Source organism: Apis cerana, linkage group LG1 (genome assembly GCF_029169275.1).
Source record: "Apis cerana isolate GH-2021 linkage group LG1, AcerK_1.0, whole genome shotgun sequence".
NCBI classification, from domain to species: Eukaryota; Metazoa; Arthropoda; class Insecta; order Hymenoptera; family Apidae; genus Apis; species Apis cerana.
In genome coordinates, this window is record NC_083852.1 from 15,604,863 (window position 1) to 15,627,980 (window position 23,118).

Consider the following 23,118-nt stretch of genomic DNA (forward strand, 5'->3'; position numbering starts at 1 on the left):
TAGATTAATTTTATCAGTCTTATTGTTTCAGACAATTAAAAAGACTAGCCCAAACTTAATCCAAAGTATTAAATCGAGTTTTTATTTATTTTTGATTGGAATTAATCGATGCCAGACAAAAATTTATTCAACTTTCTTATATTTTAATTTTAAACAACGAAATCTTCACAAAAAAAAAAGAAAATGAAAATCAAGAGTGGTATCTTTTCAAAAATATTTACTTTTAAAAGTAAGAAAGAAAAGATAGAAAATTGTAGAGAGACCTGCCACATGTCGAGGTCGCTGATGACTATCCCGGGGTCCACTTTCGAGTAGTAACAGCTAAAGTTCTGCCCTATGATGGCGTACTGCCGGTAGAAAATACTGCAATTCAGCATTGGAGGGTATCCACAGCCTTTTACGTTGGGGAACAGCTTGGCCCCGATGAAGTACCACTCGGAGTCGTTGCCCATGAGCCCTGCGAACTTCGCCTCGTTATCATCCAGTCCTCACCGTCTCGTCGACAAACATTTCCATCGAGGAGAGGGAATGAAAATGGTGGGCATTGTTAGTGTTGCTTCATCGAGCGACAATGTTCGATTAATTCGAGTGTTCGATTAATTCGAGTGTTCGATTAATTCGAGTGTTCGAACGACAACGAATTTTGCTGTTTCGTTAGTGGAACGCTTTCGGTTTCGAGATCTACGCTCTTTGGCATTTAGAAATTGAAATTTTAACTGTCGTGCGGGGTTGTCGATGGTTTATTGCCATCGTTCCGAATGCATTTGTCATCATTTTTGGAGCACGAGTATTTGGCTAGAATGGAATAATTAAACTATGTCGAAGTGAAACTCTCGTTAATCTCTTGGAGACGTGTCTATATTTTATTTCTTTGATTCGTTATGCAATAAATTCGTTTGCATTTATGTTTCTTTACGTTATATAATATTTTATAATTTTTTTACCATTTTTTGAATAAATGAAATGTATGTCCAATTTAAAAATGAAAATAGGATTAAAAATGTGTGATGATTATGATGTAAGGCTGAATTAATATTTTAAATAAAATTGTTTCTTTTCAAGATACATGTGTATGGCCATTTCTCTTGCAAAGTTACTTTCAATTAATTCACTTGAGTACAATAATATTTTTTCGAAATGAATTACATATAACCCCGCATGACTTATTCAACAGAATATTGTATCGAGTCATGGACATAAAAATTTTCTCAATCAACAGCAAAAGATTATCTATAAGAAAAAAAATAATAATAACAAAAAAGAAACTTCCCTTCATATTTATCCAATTAAAAAGAGAAAGAGAGAGAGAGAGAGAGAGGGATAGAGACAATAGAAACTTAAGAAACCTTCTTGTCATTCTTGTCTTAAACATTCAGCGCAGCCTCACGTTTCCACCAAACGACACATCGCCCTATTATCTTCGAAAAACAATGAAATTCAACCTAGATACTGAACTAATAGTCTCACAAATACTTCTACAATAATTAATTACATTGACAATGATCAAATAAGACTCGAGCAAATTTTATAAGATAATCTGGCTCGTATAATTGAAAACGTAACACCCGAGCACGTTGTTCTATACCTGTAGGAAAGGGTTTCGGCAGTCCTGCTTCGTCGTCCTCGGCGAAATCCTCGTCAAGGTCCTCGACGTAATCGTACTCCCTTAGGGAGCGGTCATAACGCGGTTTTCCCATCGTCGTGCTGTCTTCGTCATCCTCGACACCTCCTACCGCTCCGCCTCCCTCACCCTGTCCATCGCTATCCTCGGACGTATTAGTCGGTAGCTTGTAGTTGACGCGTATTTGCGTGCAATCGTACAGCTCCTTGGTGCAACCCTCTCTACAGGACGTCCATGAGCAGTTGCTCGTACCTGGACTCAACGGATCGTTCATGGGCTTTACGTTGATGAGGGATCACTCGTCAATGACGAGGATTTGACGGGGAGCAGACAACGAAGAGAGACTACATCACGACAGAGATCGGTGCACGCCGAAAAAAATGATGATTATGCATCCGTAAGGGGGTAAGGGGGTAAATAGAAGAGTTTAAACTCGAAATTTGCGAAGAAAGTGATTTCCTTTTGAGGTGAGAGAGATTGAAAAATGGATATTTGCTGAATTTTTTTCTAGTTTGCTGTTGTTTCTTGCCACGCAATGATATTTATAACGGGGATATAAAAAGTATTTGCATTACATCTTTTAAAACGGAATTTAATAATTTTTTTAATGTCGGACCAAATCGAATTTTTTTTTTTAGATGTTAGAATTAATTTACTAGACAACAAGAAAAACTCTTTTATCTGAGCTTATAATAAAAATTTAGAACACGTTTAGATCTAAGCTAAAAATCTTAATATATAATATAATATAAAACTTATTACACGATTTGAATTTCTAAGATAAAAAAGTACTATTAATTATTTCAAATTGTAAATTTATTAAATAAATTGAAACGACAGCAAACTTAAATTAAATTGAAGTACGTTTACAAACTACATATAAATGTGATAAAAGATACAATTTTTCGACGTGCATCGTGTTACACGAGACAATCAGAGACAAACGAAGATAGGGGAAGTTGAGAGACACATATGGGGTAAGTGTCACGACCTAAAAGAATCGAAGCGCATAAATCGTTGGAAAAAACAGGATCAGAAGACGAGAAGGTGAAGTTGACCAGGGAAGAGAAAAATGCACGGTGACTTTTTCGAGAATCTTGAAAATAAGAAAACTATAGCAAAAAGTTTTTAACACGGTCCCTGAAGCAAGTTACGAAATCCTTGCCCTGACCTCCTCTTCCTCCTCGAAACTTTCATGGAGGAAAACTCTAGCAATGATGTAGTCGTCACACCTTTTGGATAATGTCCAATTTCCGAAGTTTCATACGACTTTTTAAAATGCACGTTGGTTACTGATGGTTTATATGGGCAGTCACGGTTCGAGTCACGTGCGTGGAACAGTGTGAAAATTTTTAAATTAAATTAATAAATTTAGCGAGATTTGTTCAATGAAAAAATTTTTACCGAACGATGAATGGTAGTTGAGATTTCGAGTGAATTTTTAAATTGGGAAAAATTGAACGATCGACTTGTTTCTGAATATTGTGCGTTGTAATATTGCGAGTCTATTTTCGTAGAAATCTTAATTATTACTATACTCATGTTGATGTTGATGGTTAATCCGAATGGTTAACTAACCATGATTGCAAGGCTGCTCTCGTGTTGGGGGATGAATGTAATCTAACTTCGTGCATTTTCTTCCTTGAGCAAATTTGCCCTCGTGTTCTCGGTAAAATCCTATTACGAGATATCTAAGTGTAATAATCTTGGCTGGTAATTATCGTTATCACTTGTCCAATTGCAGTTGAGGTGCCGAACAACATTATCATCATGAATGACAAACGTTTTGAATCTTCAATTAACGAGATAGTGAAATAACGAAAACTGTGGAATATATTACGAAAATGTTATAAGACGTTACACAATGTTTCAATAACTTAAATTTTTAATCATCTTTCGTACAATTGTTAAATTTTTTATGGAACTCGTTTCAATAATTTTTTTATTATGCATTAACGAACGAAATAAATACGCATTCGAGGACTCGAATGTATATGCACAGACACGTTTAAAGATACGAAAAATTTATATCAGATTTAACGAAAAAAAGTTGCAATTTAATCATTTGAACGAGCATGAATAATAGAGAAGATCAAAAGTGCAGTATAGAGTGAGAGAATAGGAAACCATAACAGTTAATAGAATATGAAATACTAACGGAGATCAATATGATGATATATATAGTGTTCAGAGAAACGAAACTCATTCATACACATATATACATATATGTAACAATGTTGGGAGAGTTGGGAATTGCAATTTAATGTACGTGTACTCATTGCGAAATCATTTCATTATATATTTTAAAAAATGGGACGATATATTTTAAATAATTTAATTTTGTAAATTTTTATGAATTCAAAAGTATTAAGAAAATTTTAAAAATATTTGTTAAAATAGTTATTAATACAAATTTGTGATTTCAATTTTTTAATTCATATTTCACATTTCGCAATTATATTAAATTAACTAATTAATTCAGAATGAATTAACATTTTTTAATAATTAAGAGAATTGTTATTTCATTATTAGTAAAACCTCTTAATAACATAGAGCAATTTTTTTAGCGAAATATTACTCTGAAGGATTGAAATCAACCTTAAAAAGTTTCAGTATTTTTAAATACAACTTTGTAACGACGCATGATAGAGGAAAAATTTTAAAACGATCAGGTTTTAAAGTATTAAATCTATCTTTATTGTAAAGAAAGTAGAGCAAAATTGTATTTGAAGGATAAAAAAACAGTATAAAAACTTTAGGACTTGATTTTGGCCGATCTTTTATGAGATTTTCTGTCAAAAAATGAATACATCATACAATATAATTCATTATACTTTATACATACATAAATTTTCACCAATGAATTTTTTCTTAAAACTATGCATATGAAAAATTGTCTGATTGACTGTGTATATTCATATATATGACAAAGTTGTAAAGGAAAAACAACCTTCGCCTATTTTCTTCGATTATTCCAATCAATTCCAACTTTTTCCAAAATTTTTTTCATACGTCTAATAAAACTAATCCTCCCAACTTCTGAAACAATTCGAGTTGTTACATTCAATAAAAAAAGAAAAGAAAAAAAAGAAAAAAAAAAAAAATTTTAAAAGACGTGTCAATACTTTTGAGAGCCACTGTACATAACCCCGCACTGCATGTGCATCTCGAAGCAGACGTCGGAACACTCGATCGTAAGAGAATACCTGCAGCGTATACGGCCGCTGGCATTCGACAGAGGACCTGAAGTGTAAGCACGAGGGTGACGAAAGAGGGAACACAGAGAGTGTAGGCACAGGGGTGGCACACGTTCAGATTGCTCGAGACCGGCTCGAATACCGACTGTGAATACAAAGACACCAGTTGCGTCGATCTTAGCCCTCAGTCTCCGTCTAGTGCCTCTTTAACGGAGCTATTACGTCGATATATCGATAACGTCGTCGTTTACCGAAGTTTCCGGGGGACGAGCACAATTTGCAGACCCGTTTCTTGTCGCGATCGTTCGCATCGATACGTGTACGGATTCGAGACACGCATAATTTTCCGCCGACGTGTCTAGACATTAATTAGAGGGTTACCGGAACGGCCTCTGTTTGGTCGAGACGAAGGAACGATATATCAACCCTTAACGATCGTTTCCAATGCAATGCGGGTGATGATTCGAAGGTTTAATATGGAATAATTGAAAGACTGTAGAATTGGAATTTTGTTTTTTTTTTCTTATGGCAAAGAACGATGTTTGATGAAAGAAAGATGGAATATCAATTTCTAAGTTATTAATGAGATTGAGAATAACTTGAAGAATTATTGTAGTCTGTACAATTGGAATTTTCGTGTTTGGTCAAGAATATTAATCTTTAATATTCGTTTTCAATGCAGTTAAGGATTTCGAAGGTTTGGAGAATTGTTGTATTGGAATTTTGTTTTCTTAAGAATGATGTTTGGTCAAGAGGGAAGAATGGAATAATCCTAACAATTTTTATTTCAACATCTTCAATATCTATCATATTTGTAGCTCATAGTAACCAAATTTCAATGAAATTTTTAGTACAATGACACAATTGTACATAAAATGATGTACATAAAAATGTACATATAAATTTATAAAATATATTTTTTAAGTTTTCAATGATATCAAAATTTTGGAGGTTTGGGGAATTATTGAGATTATAATTGGAATTTTGTATTTTATATAGAAGAAAGATGGTTTGTTGAACTTTATTTAACTTTGATAAAATTTAATCCTCTATTCATTAGACTTTTAATGCGCAATTTATTCTCTGTATAACTTATATTAATATGCTATTATGAATATTTTTAGAAATTTGGTTGAAGTTTATAAATATTACCACCGATAATAAAACAGTATTTATAAAGGTATTTTAATTATAATAATTTTAATTTATGTACAATAATTTTAATTATTGTTATTATTGGTTACGATTCTTCTTTATTAAAATTTATAAATAACCTTGTATTTATAATTTAGCAAAGATTGATCGAATGTTTTATAACCATTAAATATTCAAAGAGGTCAGCAAAATGATGCGTTTTCAATGGCAATCGATATCGTCATCCGTAAATATCCAAACGAATTATTTACACAAACGTCAAAATAATTTTCATATCATTCAAGCATTGAATTATTTATAAAAAAAAAAAAAAAAAAAGAAAGATCAACGATGATTCGCTTATCACGACTCGAAAACAAGATTTTCTGGATAAAAGAGGCAAAAAAAGGATTCGTACGGTTATCGAAACATTGTTAGAGAGAATTATGACTGTCGCGTGGTTTTTCAACGTACTCGAAAAATTTGATTGACGGCATTGAACGTTGGCTGCTCCGTCACACGAAGTTTCAACGTTTCAACAACCCAGAAAGCTCTCCCGACCTATCGACCACTTTTCCCTCTCGTTTTAACCCTTCTATTTAAATCTTGTTTCCATGAAAATCAACACCGGTGTATCTGTTGAAAATACAGACGGAAATCCCGAAGTGGTCGAATTTAAATGGGGACATCGATATCTTGTTCTTCTTATCTCGATTAAAATATTTTTGTACATTTCATGCGAGAACAATTTGAAAAAAATTAAGATTAATTAAGATAATTAAAGAACCGTTCAGTTAAAAAGTTTCGTTTTGATTTGAATTTATTTGTTTATAATATTTTAATGTTATTTTTAGTTAATTTTTATTTGTTTCATGTTCCGTGTTAAATTTGGTCTTTCTTGGCCGATTATTTGCTTATTTTTCCCTTAATTAATTCGATATGATCGATGTTCTATATTATTTCTATTTTTAGAAATTTATTTCTATTTTAGAAATAAAGAGATATACAGAGTGGATAAAGTAACTTTATTTTTTCTTATTTTAAAATGAAAAAGGATCGTTTACTTTTTTTTTGCCATACTATTTGTTCTTCCTCGCTCTTTTTTTAAAATCAAGTGGGCGTTGTAACGATGTAAATCAATAAGGCAACACGGCAACAGTTATAAAAGCGTATAAAAATGACACGCCGTCGTTAACGGTTATGGGGAATAATATTTGCCTATTCGAGATATCAAACGCTTGTTGAAATGAATAATCATCGGTGGGAACACCCACAGACCGATTTGCATAAACAGCGTTACGATAACCATTTGTCTTGAAGAGATATAATATTTCTGCTTTCGATTTCTTCCATTCTCGTTGAACGAATCAAAGTATTAATTTTGTTCGTAAATATCGATAATTATTTTTTCAACGAATATGAGATCTATCGTTCCGAAATGAGACAAAAATAACTTCAACGCCGCCTTTTCATAAAACGTCACGTCCCCTTCGTGGATACATTTCTATCTCTTTCTTTGAATAATCAAGGAATAAAAAAAAAATCTCTCTCCACTGTGAATCCGGAATCGTACAATTTGAATATTAAATTAAATGTCATTGCCTTCGACACGGGATATTAAATTCGTCGTGCGAGGACCGTCTGTCTATCAAAACAGCCCTCGTTATACGACTCCGCTCGAAATAGTTTTCTCAATCATTCATGCAAATCGTATATTCCGAGGGTGACCCTATTTCGTGAATTGGAACGAATCGATTTATACACTCCTTCTACGCATATCCCGCCTTTACTGGGATTAAAACGAAACACATATTTTCAATTCTATCTCACAATTCTGTCGTGTTTCTGGCTTCTGGATAAATAAAAAAAAAAAAATGTAAATTCGATAGATTTTTTGAACTTTTGAGAAGATGAAGAAAAATTCGTATATTATTTTCCTGATTTTCTTAACGAGTTAAAAGATGTATACATATGTATATGTATAAAGGGATATTCAATTTCTTTCTATTTATGACATTCCATGTTGGATGGAAATGGAAATTAATTGCGAATTTTGCAGTCTTGTAAAACTGTGGTAGAAAGCTTTAATTGGAGACAATTTCATCGAAAGCTTTCTATCGTGTTCACTTAATTAATTCATAGATCGATTTTACTTCTAATTGGTCAGATTAGTTATCATTCATTGATTGATCGTTTCATAAAGGATAAACGAAATTATGGTTTGACATTAAGAAATAGAAATATTTCCTTCGAATATATCATTGAATAATATATAAAGAGTAAATAATTAATTATCTTTTAAATAAATTGTTTTATATAAAGCATTTTAACCATTATTATAATATTTATTTTGCGAATTATAAATATTTTGATATGCGAAATGTGAAATATAATAAAATTGCATAAAAGAGAAATATTTCTGATGTTTGATATCAAATAATATCGTGCATATTTGTTAAAGCAAGTACAGTATTATTCCTAATACTCTTTTACATTGCTTAATGCACATGAAACATACAATCAGTACACATACAGCTACATGATACTTAATCTCACACCATCGAACACATATAATATAAGGAATTATCGAGAAAGTACGAGAGAGTAGAAAAATAACGAGTATAAGAGAAAAATGTATTCAGTCATCAGAGCATGGCTTTGAAAGAATCTACAATTAATGTAACGAAATGTGTTGAAATGGGAAAAATTATATGTTATTAAAAGAAATTCCAGAAAATATATGAAATTAAATAATACATATCCATTATAATAACTGATACGAAATAAAGAAATTCATAAAAGAATTAACAGGACAACAAAAGCCTGAAATAATCTCTTAAAATCTATCATATCCAAACTATTCTCAACAAAACTAACAAGACAATAAACTTCCATCTTCGTTTCATCTCAACTACATCCAAAAGGAACAAAACATATTAAATCCAACCACATCATTATATTTAAATATATATCGAATAATTCACGTATAGAATCCAAACAAAACGAAACAACTTTCAAAGACTCGCACCTTTCCAAGACTCGATCGATTCAAACTTCGTAATCACGAAAGGTGGGAGGGAGAAAGAGTCTGGCCTCTAAGATAAGTAAAAAGTAGTCCTCTAACCGAGAAAGAAAAAATAGGGATGAGGGGAGAAGATTGGGTTCTCATGCAGCGACACAACGAAAGCAAAACACCGATCGGACGAAAGAGGTTTGACGATGTTTGAGATGCGACGATTGTTCACCTCTCCTTGACTCAACGTAGGTAGTGATACACTCGGCTGGCCGAGTGTCGAACTGCATGAAGATGGTGGTGAAGGCGGGGTCGATGACGAAGGGGACCAAGAAGAGGAAGGCAAAGAGGCTGAAGGTGCTGAGGAGGATGAAGAACGCGGTCGTGTAGAACAGCAGCTTCTGCAGGAACGTCTGCTTCTCCTTTTCCTCCGCCATCTCGGAGAACAAACGGCAGTGCTCGTTTCAGGGATGCACCTAGTTGACGTCGTCGTCTTCGTCGTCGTCGTCGTCCTCGGCGTGCTCGCTGACCGTCGTCACGTTGGACGTCGATGAGGCGAAACGATCTGCGAATTCGTCTCGTGTTTCACACACCCCCACCACCCCTTTCTACCACTTTGTATCGCGTTTCAAGTGATCGAGCTTTCTCTGTCCGCCACCGCTTGGATTTCGACCGGTTTCCAATAGATTTAGTTTCGATCGATTGAATATTTGATCACACCTCGAGTGCTTTTATCTTCTAGGGCAGAGTTTTGAAGAAAGTTTTGAAACAAAGGGAGTGGATAGAAAGATTATCCTTGAGATAATACCGTCACTTTGTTGTTAGACGTTAATTGATCGAAGTCAAGATGGTCCTTGAACTTTTTGTCAAGATAAATTCTTGACTGATTTCGTAAAATCTTAGAAAAAAGAATGTATAGCGAACCGAATTCTTTCTTTCTTGTTTCCAAGCAAGATTTATCGAGGCACAATAAAAATCCGAAAGTAATTCCTACCGTGACTTTTCACTTTGTACAAGTGATTCCTATATTTCGATCCCGGTACAGTTTGAAACGGAGCTTTCTATACTGGGATTCAATAAATAAATCTTCCCGGAAGCTATGCGATATCGATTACGTTTTCAAGATCTACTCTGCTCGAATATTTCTATAAGCAAAATATTATTGTTTCGATAAATGTCAAAGAAAACAAGAAAAGAATATAAGAATATAAGATAATGAATAAACAAATCTGTTGCAATGTTCTTAAATTTTAATCAAATAAATTTAGAAAGAAATTTGGAATAGCTCGGTAATCTTATTATCTTGCAAATGATGGGAAGCCTCCGTTATTCTCGAATTATCATTCGCGACTCCAATCCTCCATTTATCCAAAAGGCACGTGCCAATTTCATAGTATTAGCCGTAAGAAATTACCATAACAATGAACCAACGACGCGATACGCGAGCTTTCCATTCACGTCCTCCATAATAGAGTCCGTGGATTAATTCTATTTGGATCTCGTTGTGCTGGAAACTTTTACTGGTGTTCCATCTATCGAGACGTTGCTTTTTCGGGGAAGTTTGATTCGGCCCGACAAAGTTCAAACGAGTTCCAAGAGAACTCTTTCAACGGAATGGATTTCAACTCGGCCAAGCTATATGACAAGATAAAAAAATTTTCTCTGTAATCGAACGTTCTATGAACTCTTTTTAGTTTTCTGCAACGCGTTAAAGCATACGGATTGCTGTGTGATAAATAAAAAAATTCAATCGAGGAAAAGAGATTTATTAAAGTATTATTGTCACAAACGAGATTTTGATCCTACAAACGAATAGAAATCCAATTAAAATTTTATAAAAAGACGATCAACGCTTCGAAACATACAAAAATTATTTCAAATTATTTCATCCTGCAAAATAAATAGCAAAATTCTATAAAAATAGAGATAGTTCGTAATTTATGGTTATAAATGAGATCAGGAAGATTCTATGGTTCGAAATAAGACGAAAGACAAAAATAATTGTTTAAAGAATTTTCAAATACAAGTGAAATTAATATAACGTATGAAATTATAAACTACTTGAAGAAGGTTATTCTAATAAAATTTAAGCAAATTATTCTTGACTTTATATGTTTAATTTATATTTTTCGAAAGCAAGGATTTAACATGATACAATTTTATTCTACATTCTTTACTTTATTTTCACGTAGATAGAGTAATCAGTTATTGATTCATTCGTATAAAAAATTAGCTATTTATTCAAAACAATTTTTCCTCATACGAAAAAATTATATATCCTATATTCATTTTATTTCGAGTCATAATATCTTCCTGACATCATTTGTACCACAATCGCAAACCACTCTATTAAAGTTACTTCTTTAAATTTTCCAAACAGCTCAATAAAAAAAGAAAAGAACTCGATATACTCGACGGAAATCGAATCAATCGACAGAAATCGAGTCAAGAGGAAGAAAGAAAATGTCACGATTTACACTTTTATAAGTTTCCACTGGTGAATCCAATAAACTTTCCTCGATGATTTTTCCACATAGAAGAGGCGAGCGTTCCGTGAATGACAAAACGTGGACAGTGTTTCTCAAAATGACAAAACACTTATCGAAACGACTCGGGAATCTCCACGGGCGTAGCCTGTCCTTAAAATCCTTCGATAAACGCCCTGCGTCGCGCAAACTCCTTTTAACAAATCTCTCGAGAGAATCTACCAAACACGTCGTTCCATCCCCTCCCTCTCTTCCTCTCTTTCTCCCTCCCTCCTTCCCTCTTTCTCTATCTTATTTCCTCATCCTCCGCCCGTTCACTCTCGCTCACAGGCGAGTGTAACGGAAGTTTAACTACACTCGACGGTTCCGCGCACTTTGGGCCGCAAACTACGGATTTGTTTTATTGGATTGCCCTGATTTACGGAGCGCTAGCTTTATGGAGATAAAACTTAGAAGCTTTCGCGTGCCTCGGTCTCTTCCACCCGCGAGTTTCTGCTTCCATCTGCTTCTGCTCGCGCTTAAATGGGGTAAGCATTATCTGGACATTTATGATGATCGCTATTTATAAACTTGTGGGAAGAGCGATGATCGGCGGGCTTCGAAGGGATCATGGTATAGCAAGGGGATGTTGGAGGTGGTTTCCCTGCTCGTAATTGTGAGATAGTGGTGAAATTAATAGCGAAGATGATTAATAGGTTAATTAGGAGAGAATGGAAAGTCGGTTCATTTACTTCCTTTCTGAGGATTGTGCAATTTTTTTTTCTTTTTTCGTTCGTCCGGTTAATTAAGCGTTTGAAGAATGTACACGTTGGATTTGTTAAAATGTTCCAACTTTTCAATTTCAATATTTTTCTATCGATAAAACTTCAAATATGGACAAATATCAAATAGGATAAACAGATATTCATCTACTTATGTAACTTTTCTGGAGAAAAAGAAGGATACTTGACGAAAAGAAAGGGAGGAACGAAATTATTTACGAGATATCTTAATAAAGGTAACGAGAAAAGTTTTAAACTGTTCTTTTGTCACGTTCAAAAGAAAAGAAATGTACAGGATACGTTATAGAAAATATAGATATATTCGTATTATCGAAAACAACATTTTTCCTCGTGGATTTTCGGTTTGCAGTGCAAAGAAACTAGATTTCACGGCCACAAAGTGCTCTGTGTTCCTTTATTGACTCGACGTGCCTCGTACCGGCAAGTTACGTCAGAAAAAACTCAAGCTAGACGCAGAGAGAGGGAGAGGAGGGAGAGGGGGAGATAGAGAGAAAGAGAGAGATAGCTCAAAGGAGCGTTTTGTGTGAAATCATCCTCATCGGTATCCTTTGTCATTTTACATTTTTGCCCACTTTCATACGGCGACTGCCTCGCAGTGGAAAAAGAGAATTCCAAGTTTATATTTAGATCTTCTACAACTTTTTACCTTTTACCGCAACACTTATTACACGGACGAGTCATTATTTTAACGTTCCCTTGACACTGAAACTACCAAGTACCACAAATTTAGAAATCCCTTTTACGAACGATAAAGAAAGTTTTTCACGATGGAAAAATTCATCGAATTACGTTAACCCTCTTCTTTTTAATTTTAATTTTTTCGATCATAAAATTCGAAGTAACTCGAGACGAAACACTCTCGAAAAATCTGTTTAACGAGAAACCATATCAAACTCGATATTTTTCCTTTCGTAGTGAAACTCGCACTACTCGATTCAGAGATTTGGATTACGACAAGCCCATTCTCAGTCCGGAATGATCAAATTGTTCCGCGCCAACCCTTTCACGACAAAGGGGCGAGAGGTGGGAGGAGGACGGTTTGCATTTACAGAGGCACTTGACGTAAATCAACATGCCCCGCATTAACTGTCCACGTTGATTACGAAAGGATCCAATCTGCGAGGGGATGCGTCACCGTTCGCAAATGGAAGCAGTCAGGCCTGCCTCGTTAACCAGCAATTAGTACATGCACGGATGTTCTTTTTTAATTCGCGAGTTCGCGCATCGGTTTCCCCCTCTCCCGCCCCTCTCCCCTTCAGTTGGCCTTTCTCAATGGAGGAGGATCTCGAGTATCCTTTTCAACGACGGAAATTTAATTGAAGATTTTCGACTCTGTCTCTTGCTGGATTTCCGAGTATTATCGGTATTATATTTATATTTCCAGGGGACGAACCCACGTTTCTTCGACCAAAAGAGTCAAAAAAGTTTCACGAGAAGTTTTTAGTCAAGGTTTTTCGCACCCCCTTTTTTCACGTGCTATCGAAAAATTCGTCCCTCTTTGGAAATACGAGGGGCATTTAATAGAGACCACCTGGTTCGAAACTGGGCCAATGATTCTTAAATATCTCTTCGTTTCTACTCGTTCCACTCGTGCTCGACTATTATTTATCTATTATTAGATGGAAACATACATCGCGGGATTATAGATAGCGGCGGGGTGTACGCGACACGCTTTGAATCGCGAACCACCACCACCACCACCATCACCACCCCCTGACCCGTCCACTCTCTACGAAGAAGCTCCACAAGGCCTCGATACCGTGCCACGATATCTCCATCAGGAAGGAGATTTCAGAAGAGAAAGCTCGATTGCTTCCGCGAATAGAAAAGAAAAGAAAAGAAAAGAAAAGAAAAGAAAGGAAAGGAAAGGAACTGTACCCCCTATGAAGAAGAAGAAAAGTCGGGGCTCTGCGCCCTCTTCCTGTGCCCCCGCATCCTGTCCCACCTCCTCCTCTTCCCGCGTTCCTCGCTCACACAGGGCCTTTTCCTCCCTCCCCGTCGCTCTTCGTCTTCGCCTACTTCGCCGCACTATGTCACACTGTCCACCCCCGTGCACATTTGTCGCGCGATCTCGCGAACCACCGCGCCTCGATCGAACCCGCTCTTTCCCTGAACCACACAGCTCTGGCCTTGTGAGATAATCGGAGAGAAGAATAGGCGGGTTCGGCTTCTAACTTTCTCAGTCCACTGATCGTGGCTGCCGCCTCATGGTCGTCGTTCCTTTTTCCCCCTATTTTCCTCTCCACTCCCTCCTCCTGATTCTTCTCCCCGTTACGGGACGATCCCGGACGACGATGATCGATTGTCAAGTCTGGCTCCTCGATCAGACTCGAGCTGCCATTCGAGCTTCCATCGGCGAGGTTCACACGGCACGGTGACACGGAATACACGGTTGTACCGCGGGAAATTTTCGTCCTGGCCGCGGCGCCGACGGATGCCGGGCTACTGCAGTCGGTCGAGCTTTTGGGCGAGCTTATTTTCGAGCGACGACAGCGCCACAGTGGCATCTGGTGGCATCGACCGCCGCCGCCGCCGCCGCCGACGCCGCCAACCGACGCTCAAAGCCGACACCAGGCAGGGCGTCCCCTGCCTATGTGCCTCGTCTCACATCCTCTACGCCTTCCTGCTTCTTGTTTTCACGACCTTGCGCTTCCATTGTCATCCGCCGCTCTTTTCTTTTTTTCTTTCCCCGTTTTGTTTTCTTCCACTCCCTCGTATTCTCTCCCTTCATCTCTATCGCCTGTTACTGGTGTCAACGCGTAGTATCTTGGGATGAAATATCGTTTCGATAATGTCAGAGATATCTCGCGTTTTTTTACTTGCTTTTTATTTTTTTTATTTTGGCCGCGAGATTTTATTTCTTCCTTGGTAGAAATCAGTATGCAAGGAAATTAGAAATAAATTTTTCTTATTTGCCCGTTATCAGATTTATCTCTTTAATCTGTTTTTCCATTGTTTTCGGAAATGAATATTACTAATCATAGTGAAAATTCCATTGACACTTTTTTCTTTAATTTATTTTACGCATTTTAGAGTTTAAGAATTTAAGGATGCAAAAAATCATTTGTGAATTTGTTTATACTCCTTCTGGGATGACTTGTTTTTAAATCTTTGATTTGTAAAATTCAAACAGAACGATAAGAATTATAAATAGATCCAATCATCGAAATTTTAATTCGTTAAGCAAAATTTTCCATATGTAAAAATCGTTGAAGGATCGATCGAAAGACAACTTATTCGACGAGAGAGAGCTATAATAATATCGTGATTGAAATTAAAGAGACGTTATTTCTCGTAACTCACCGGAAATATACTTGGTAGAACTGGTTTACCAAGTTTCGTGAAAACATCCAGCATGATTTAACGTCAACCCATCGCGGTTTTGCTCGTGACCATTCCAAATGATTCATTCCTCAGACATTGCTATCTATCCTATTTAACAAACGCCCACGTTTTTTGTCTTTGAAAGGTCGACAAAATTTGTGGAATTTCGGTTGTTTTTTTTTTATCATCGGTTTGGTAAAATACCAGGTTAATTTGCATATAGACGATCAAGTTCATTGGAAATTAGCCAAGATATTTTAATAGATGTCGGATGTTTAAGGTCGTATTACAACGTGCTTATCGATAGCCGGCCATTGATGCTTGCTAATTTACATAACACCACTGCAGGGATTAGATTGAACCGTGGATAGGAAATTATGCGATTGGACAGAGTCGAGAATATGTTCTGGATTAAATTCGGGATAAAATTATAAAAAGGTAGATGTAAGTGAAAAATTCTTGAGAAGAATTTATTACTAAAAGAATCTCTTAAATGCGGGAAGAAAAATCCATTAGATTAAGCATGCATCTCATGCAGACATCACATTTCACGAGATCACTACACGATGAAATCTGCAATGAATATTTCACAATCATTTTTGAATGAATTGGAAATATTTTTGGATCTTCGTGATATATAACGATATAAGATTAATATCTAATATTAGAATTAAAAATAATAGGATTGAAAAATTTAATGAATGAAAAATGTAACCAAAGATGCTCCGTGAAAATCTGCAAGAGGCATAAGATCTCTTGAAAATATGATCCGATAATGAGACAAGTTTTGGATTAAAATGAGTTGGAAGAAATTGGAAGAAGGAAAATTGTCCAAGATCGCACATGCAACTCTCCAGGGTTTCCCTAATGACCTAATGCTGATGCAGCCCTGGAGCCGCGGGCAGAAACCAATAAAAAAGAAACCGGTCTAGAAGGAGTTTGGAACAGTTGTAAATCGTATAACGAGGTTAGCCTGTGCACCGATGTTCCAGACGAGCCTGAGAAATTAGTTTGTCCGGCACTGTAAATCGATCTTTCCTCCCAGGAATAGCGTTTCTCTTATGGACCATCTATATAGGAATCTTCATATTAATTCGATTGCCCGTCGATGAAACTACTGAAAACACAAATTGAAAAGTGAATCGAAATTAAATGTTAAATTATGGGAAAAAATATTCTTCGTTTATTCGCTATCGCTCGGCCAGTTCATTCTTCATTTCTTTTAACATCGTGTGAAATGTATTTATCAGTAACCAAATTTCATGTGGAATGTTTCGCATAAAAATAAATATTACAGGATTTTTTATTGAAATCACTTTCGAGAGAAATAAATTATAAAGATAGTGTTAAATATAATAAAACAATCACAACAATTGGACAAACAATTTATTGTTATTGTTTTATTTTGACTTTAGTAAACTGATTAAGGGCGGTAAATGATACCAGTAATATTTTGTTTCTCCTGAGAATTAATTGCGAACTCTCGGTTTTGGAATCAGTGAAATGTGTGGAGATTTATAATAACCGTTTTATAATTCTATAATTATTATATAATATAATAAATTATACATTTCGCGTCCGTACAATAATAACGGATATAATTAGCATGGTAGACAACAATATTCGTTATAATTTGTCTTTAAAATCTTCAGGAAATAAATTAATTATACAATTATCAATCAAATATATTTCTATCAATTCGTCATTTCAATTTCTTTTTATCATATCGTAAAAACGAATACTTGAAATCTTCATCAATATACTGAAACTATGATAATATAACTTATCTTTTCCGTTCCTTTAAAAATACCAATATTTAAAATCATTAAAATTATCGATATTGCACATAGATCAAAATCACTAATTGTTTTATAAATCAACTACTTTCGCATCGCGATATATAAGTAATATTTATTCTCAATCTAAAAATAACCACGATAAATCTCCAAACATTTCCCCGAACCTGGCAACGAGAAACAAAATGTTACTCGTATCATATCATTCACCGCTCTTAATCACTTTACAAAAGCCAAAGTAAACTTATCCTGAGCACCGAAACGCGGTTGTATCACGATATCACAAATTTCTGAGAAATTACCGATTTTCCCCTCCTTGTTTCAAACTCGAGAATTATTCCATGCGGTTAAAACGTGGCCTGATCACCGTAACACGCGAATCGTATCGAACCAGTTTGAATGTGACGATGAAACAATTCAGTTGATTATCCAGTTCTAGTCACTGTCATTCATCCTTGATTAAATAATGCCATGGATGACGTTATCTTAAAGTTCTTACCACAGATTTCGTAAAACTTTTGACTAATTATAATTTCATCCTCCCTCGTAATTATTGTCCCCTTTCTGTCAATCATCAATCTCATTTTCAGTATCTTGTTATTGCGGAACAGTTAAAAAATACATTTATATTATTGAAATCGATAATTTTCCAGATAATATCAGGATCATCATAATAAATCATAGAGTTAATCTCAATTATTGTTACGAATTCAATTTCATTATCAAGCTTGGAAAGGATCCTTGGATTAGAACACAAGTCTCTTTCTCGTGTTCTCGATAATTTTTCGTTCGAAGAGGAAGCTTTCTACTCGTCGTTCGTTAGCACTCGAATATCAAGTGACTAAGTGTTTAGCCTCTAACAACAGGTCGGCTAGATCGATGAAAACAAGCGGACAGGACGTTGCACTTTGGGAACAATGTCGTAACGAACCTTCTCCCGATGATCCGCCTCACCTCTTCGTATTGAAAGTGTAGTACATCCTCGAACTGCACTCGAACTAGTTACGTTTGTTTCTTTATTGATGCAGACCGCATGGATAGAATACTCTTAACCTCTTGATCATTCCGTTATATTCGTTTCCTCTTTTTCCTTCTTCTTCTTCTTCTTTTTCGCGACTTACGAAACCGCGAATCAATTTTTCTATATTACAGAAAGTGGGATGCAGATCGTGAACTGACATTAAAGATGATTGTAAATGTATATTGTAAAAAACGAAAATTTAAAACGACGATAAAACTTCATTTCAGTCGAATCACTTAATCAAATCTATCGATGTTTGTTCGTATCTCCGAATCAGTTAATTCAAACTTGATTTATTCGATGACGAAATCTCAAATGAAAATATCTTATTCTATATTTTTCGATCCATATAAAATCTCTTTATCGTTATATCACCGATATATGCTCGAAATAAATAAATTTTCCAATTATTGCTATAAGAAAATATATACGTACACTTTTTTCTTACTTTACCTTATTCATTTTCTCTTCAAAGAAAGAGGAAAAAATCCATTAAATCGATTAACAACGAAACAAAAAAAAAAAAAAACAAAATAAAAAGGAAACACAAAGATCTTACCATTTTATTCCTACCATCGAAATAAATAACTCCTTAGCGTTTCGAATAAACTGTACTAATGAGACGTGCTTTCGCTGTTTATCCTTCCTTTCAATATAATATTTAGAGGGAGAATGCACGATCGTCGTGTTCTCTTTTGCTCGTTAAAATGTCATCAAGTTTCGTTCACGTTATATATATTCGTTTATATCTGTTTACGTTAGATTGTTTTCAAAGAATCTAATGGATTAACTGTAGCGAGGAAATAAGTCATTCCCCATCTCTCCTATGACAATTATTTCGAGGGATCCACGTATAAAGAGAACATGTGCTCGTTCGATCGTTCCGCCAACTGCATAGAATATGTAAACAACGTGTTTGTTGCCCGTTAGTGTCAACTCCTTCGCTCGTTTCTCGCTCGAAATGTTTGCAAGTGGAAGAAATTGGAATCGTGAACCTTCCAATTCTGAATGTATATGCGTAGTTTTACAACCCACCCTGTTTTATCGTGCGTATTTCAAGAAAGTAATTGTTTGGTGTTTCGTGCTACGGCTGATCAATGTGACACTTGGACTACTGGAATTCCTTCTTACATATATATATATACACATAATAGTTAATTTTGTGATATAACGACGATCGTAAAATTGAACGAGAAGCTAGATTTGAAAAAAGAAATTTAACGTATTTTTACCATTTTCTATAAATTTTCTTATATGGCAAAAGGATATATACGAGTATATACTTGTATAAAATTGTATTACGTATAAATGAAATTGATTAAATTTACTTTTGCATTAGTCGGTGTTTAATAGTTTAGTAGGCAATGTGCTAGTTTTCGAATAAAACAGCCAGTCAACAATGCACATTAAGGGCACGAAATTTCATATCATTGTAGATATGTGTTACCGTCAATGTTATAACATTTGGTGTTTTATCGTAGAAAGTCGTCACGCTATGGCGAAAGCTGTACAAACTCTGACTTCAGTAGTACAAGAAAGATACGGTCAGCCAAGAGTTTCCATAAGTAGAACGTGTTTACGTAGGAAAGAACAGACAGACACAGAAGTTTCCTGATTCACTTATATCGAATAACATTTGTAAAATGGAATTTCAAGCAGATAATTTTATGATTAATTTATAAAATTAACATTTAAGTTTTTATTTACAACTATTTTCCAGCTTGAATTAAAAAGAACGAATCGTTTTTATTGGAAGTTAAAATCTTCGTTCCGTTATCACGAATCAGAGTATCTTTCACTTGCTCTTTTCATTCGTTTTATATCTCTTCTTTTACTCGGCAGAGGGAATATCTTTTACGGTGTTTGATACTTCGAATCGATGCAGTGAGAGAATTCATTAAAGAATAATTACACAAAGAGTCATCTCTTCCTCGTCGATTTTAGCCAAGGAAACTTGAACGGACGAGCTCCCCTTTAATTATTTCACGGTGTACGAAAAAGAAGATTGGTTTCGGTCTAGAGAAACCAACAACTTTTAACTAGCTTTTAAACTCTTTTGTTGGCTAATGAAATCTTGTAATTTGTACGTGTAATTTCCACTTCTTTCAAAGGAATATTCGATACAAATGAAAAGAAGATGCGCTATTATTCTTATATTAGGTAAAAATTATTCTACAAATCAAATTCTTCTTAAAACATTTATTGTTAATCGCAAATCGAGCATCATTCTTTTATTTAGGTAGATACTCGTTTCTTTTACAATAAAGATTCACGAAAGACCTTACAAAATCAATCCCGCCGATAAAATTTCGACGACACGGAAGTGGCAGACGACTGTTCAGAACGCAATAATATAATACTGGCCGAAATTCCGTGCGCGACTCGCGACGAATCACGTACGTGGAAGTCAACAAGGCTTGTAAGCAAGAATGTCAGGAATTTTGGTAATAATCCACAATGAATTTCGAGTATTCGCCCCGTAGCTGTTCGCCGGATGTGACGAATGGCTGCCAAACTGTCTGATCTCGGATCGATGTCGTTGGAACCGACGTGACTCGACTTCGTTCTCCACTCTCTCTCTCTCTCTCTCACCTTCCGTGAATTCGCGATTCTTCCTCGCGAATAAACGCCTCTTTGACCCGAGAAATGATTCCACGTTTCGAAGCCTGCGGCGGACGGCGAGCGCTAGGCGGATTCCACAAAGGGGATGAATCGCCATTGTGAAACGTACTTTGAGAGAAACGCGGCTCGGAAGTCGCGGTGACAGAGAAAAGATTGGCCTTAGCAATTTAACCTGGTGTCGTTCCAGAGAGGCTTGATTTGTTCTTAGGGTGATGAGCTCCTAGAGAAAATTGGCCGGGAGCCAATGAGCCGACGAAATGTGGGCCAAACCGTTTCGTCTTTCTCTTCGCATCCGTGCACGTTGTTGTCCACGGATTTGTCGATAATCCTTCAGGAATATCCGATGCAAACGACGCCTGTACACATCCTCCATGTTGTTAATTGTGACGCTACTTTCCCTGTCCACCGATGGTCTTTTTTCCCTCCTTTGCTCGGTGGAACAGAGCCTCTGTCGATGAATTTTCGATCGAGTTTGACGAGATTTCGTAAACGTGTGCGTGGAAGGAGGTATTCTCGAATTTCGTTGCGTTACGTGAAATTTAACAGGCAACAGCGAATATCACGATTAAATTCTGACGGAATGTTGAAATGTTGGATTGAGGGGGTGCTCTTTTTAATATTCCTTCATTAATATAAATATATTTGTAAAAAGTGAATAATGTAGAATACTGTAGCTATTATCGTTTTAAGTCACTGGCCTGTACCCTATACAAATACCCTATACAAATTCTCCATAATACCTGCAACGTCCATTGAATTTATTGATAATTCAAACAGTTAACTGACAGTGTGTCAGATGCAAATGACATTACCAGGTCTTCGACAGCAGCAAATGGTCTTCCCATTTGCTCGATAACTTTTCGCTGTCGACTCATCTAGCTTTCCGACATCTCGAAACTTTACGAACTCGACGTTTTCTCTTTACGTATCTTTTACGCTTTCTCCTCCCCTCCCCTTTCTCCTGATTAGATACAATTCGAAATGCGCACGAGATAAATCTATCGTTTGCATAGAGCGAAACTCGTTTATCATTCGGAGAGCAAGATGAATTTCCATCGCGAATTTCCATCCGGCGTGCGAGAGTTCCGTGTAACTGATTTCACGGAAAATCTGCATACATTACGCGATGCGTCAAATGCAAATGACGCCGATAAATCTACGACTGAGCTAAGCGCGGTTCAACTGCAATTAGAAGAGCGCGAGGTGGACGTGGAACTGACAAGAGCAACGATTAAAAAGGATACACGGTGGATCCTTTTAATAATAATACAACTCCTTTCAAATTTCTCTAAAGATTTCGAAATCGTCGAAGAGAATAATTCTAACAAGACGAGGCGACGTGTTTGAATTAATCTTTCGTTAAATTAATCTCTGCGTTATTTTATATAAAATAGAAGAGTAATGAAATAAAAATCTTTGGTCATAGATTTAAGAATGTAAAATATAAATATTTGATAATTTTGATTACATGTGTTTTTTTTCGACCCATTCTCTTTTATTCCATCCCTTTACTTCTAAATATATTCTTTCATCATTCAAAAATCCTTTGGGTGTGGCCACGTATTCTTATTCTATCCCAAAGCTCTTCTTTTTCTTCATCTCATAAACATTTCGTTTCTCGCTATTTTATTTTCAAAAAAAAATCGTCTCCATCCCAGCGAGCGAAATTCTACGGACAGTTTTCGCCAATCACTATCACAATAAATTCGGAATAAACGCGATTTTCCATAAGAACGCGATTGAGAATAGTTAACTGATTCGGCGCTCGACGATGCTCGAGGAGTTTTTGTTTCGCTATCGATTCACATTCACGAACCATTGGCAAAGAAATGGTTTGGATACGGTGTAATTCACGATGCGAAAACACAATTCTTGCGTCCCGGCGACGATGAATAGTTTCATTAAATCATAAATGAAAACGCGGCCGATATACCTCCGATCGTGTAATTCAACGATGATAATAATTGGATTCTCGTGAGCCGAGAGCAACAACACAGTTTTATATTCCTGCGAGTTTCAAAAACGGGCGATTACAGCCGGATCGGGAAGCGAACGTTTCATTGTGACAAATCACCGTGTTCTTGTGAAATCGTCCTCGCTGATTTTATTATCGCGCGATAGA

The 23,118-nt window shown here is 35.8% G+C and overlaps 1 protein-coding gene across 3 annotated transcripts in view; it reads right to left on the reverse strand.

Annotated features, from left to right (window-relative positions):
• LOC108003540 (cilia- and flagella-associated protein 298) overlaps positions 1–23,118 on the reverse strand; it is an 87,431-nt gene that overhangs the window by 17,413 nt on the left and 46,900 nt on the right. Inside the window, exons 1-4 of one of the 3 annotated variants that reach the window (XM_017065832.3) lie at positions 14,112–14,701; positions 9,198–9,530; positions 1,586–1,873; positions 264–457 (exon numbers count right to left, since the gene is read on the reverse strand). The exons of the other annotated variants lie outside the window; for them this stretch is intronic. Coding sequence (XP_016921321.1) covers positions 264–457; positions 1,586–1,873; positions 9,198–9,402 — 687 coding nt within the window. The 5' untranslated portion in view covers positions 9,403–9,530; positions 14,112–14,701. Of the gene's footprint in view, positions 1–263; positions 458–1,585; positions 1,874–9,197; positions 9,531–14,111; positions 14,702–23,118 lie in introns of those variants that run through there. 3 annotated transcript variants of the gene reach the window in all.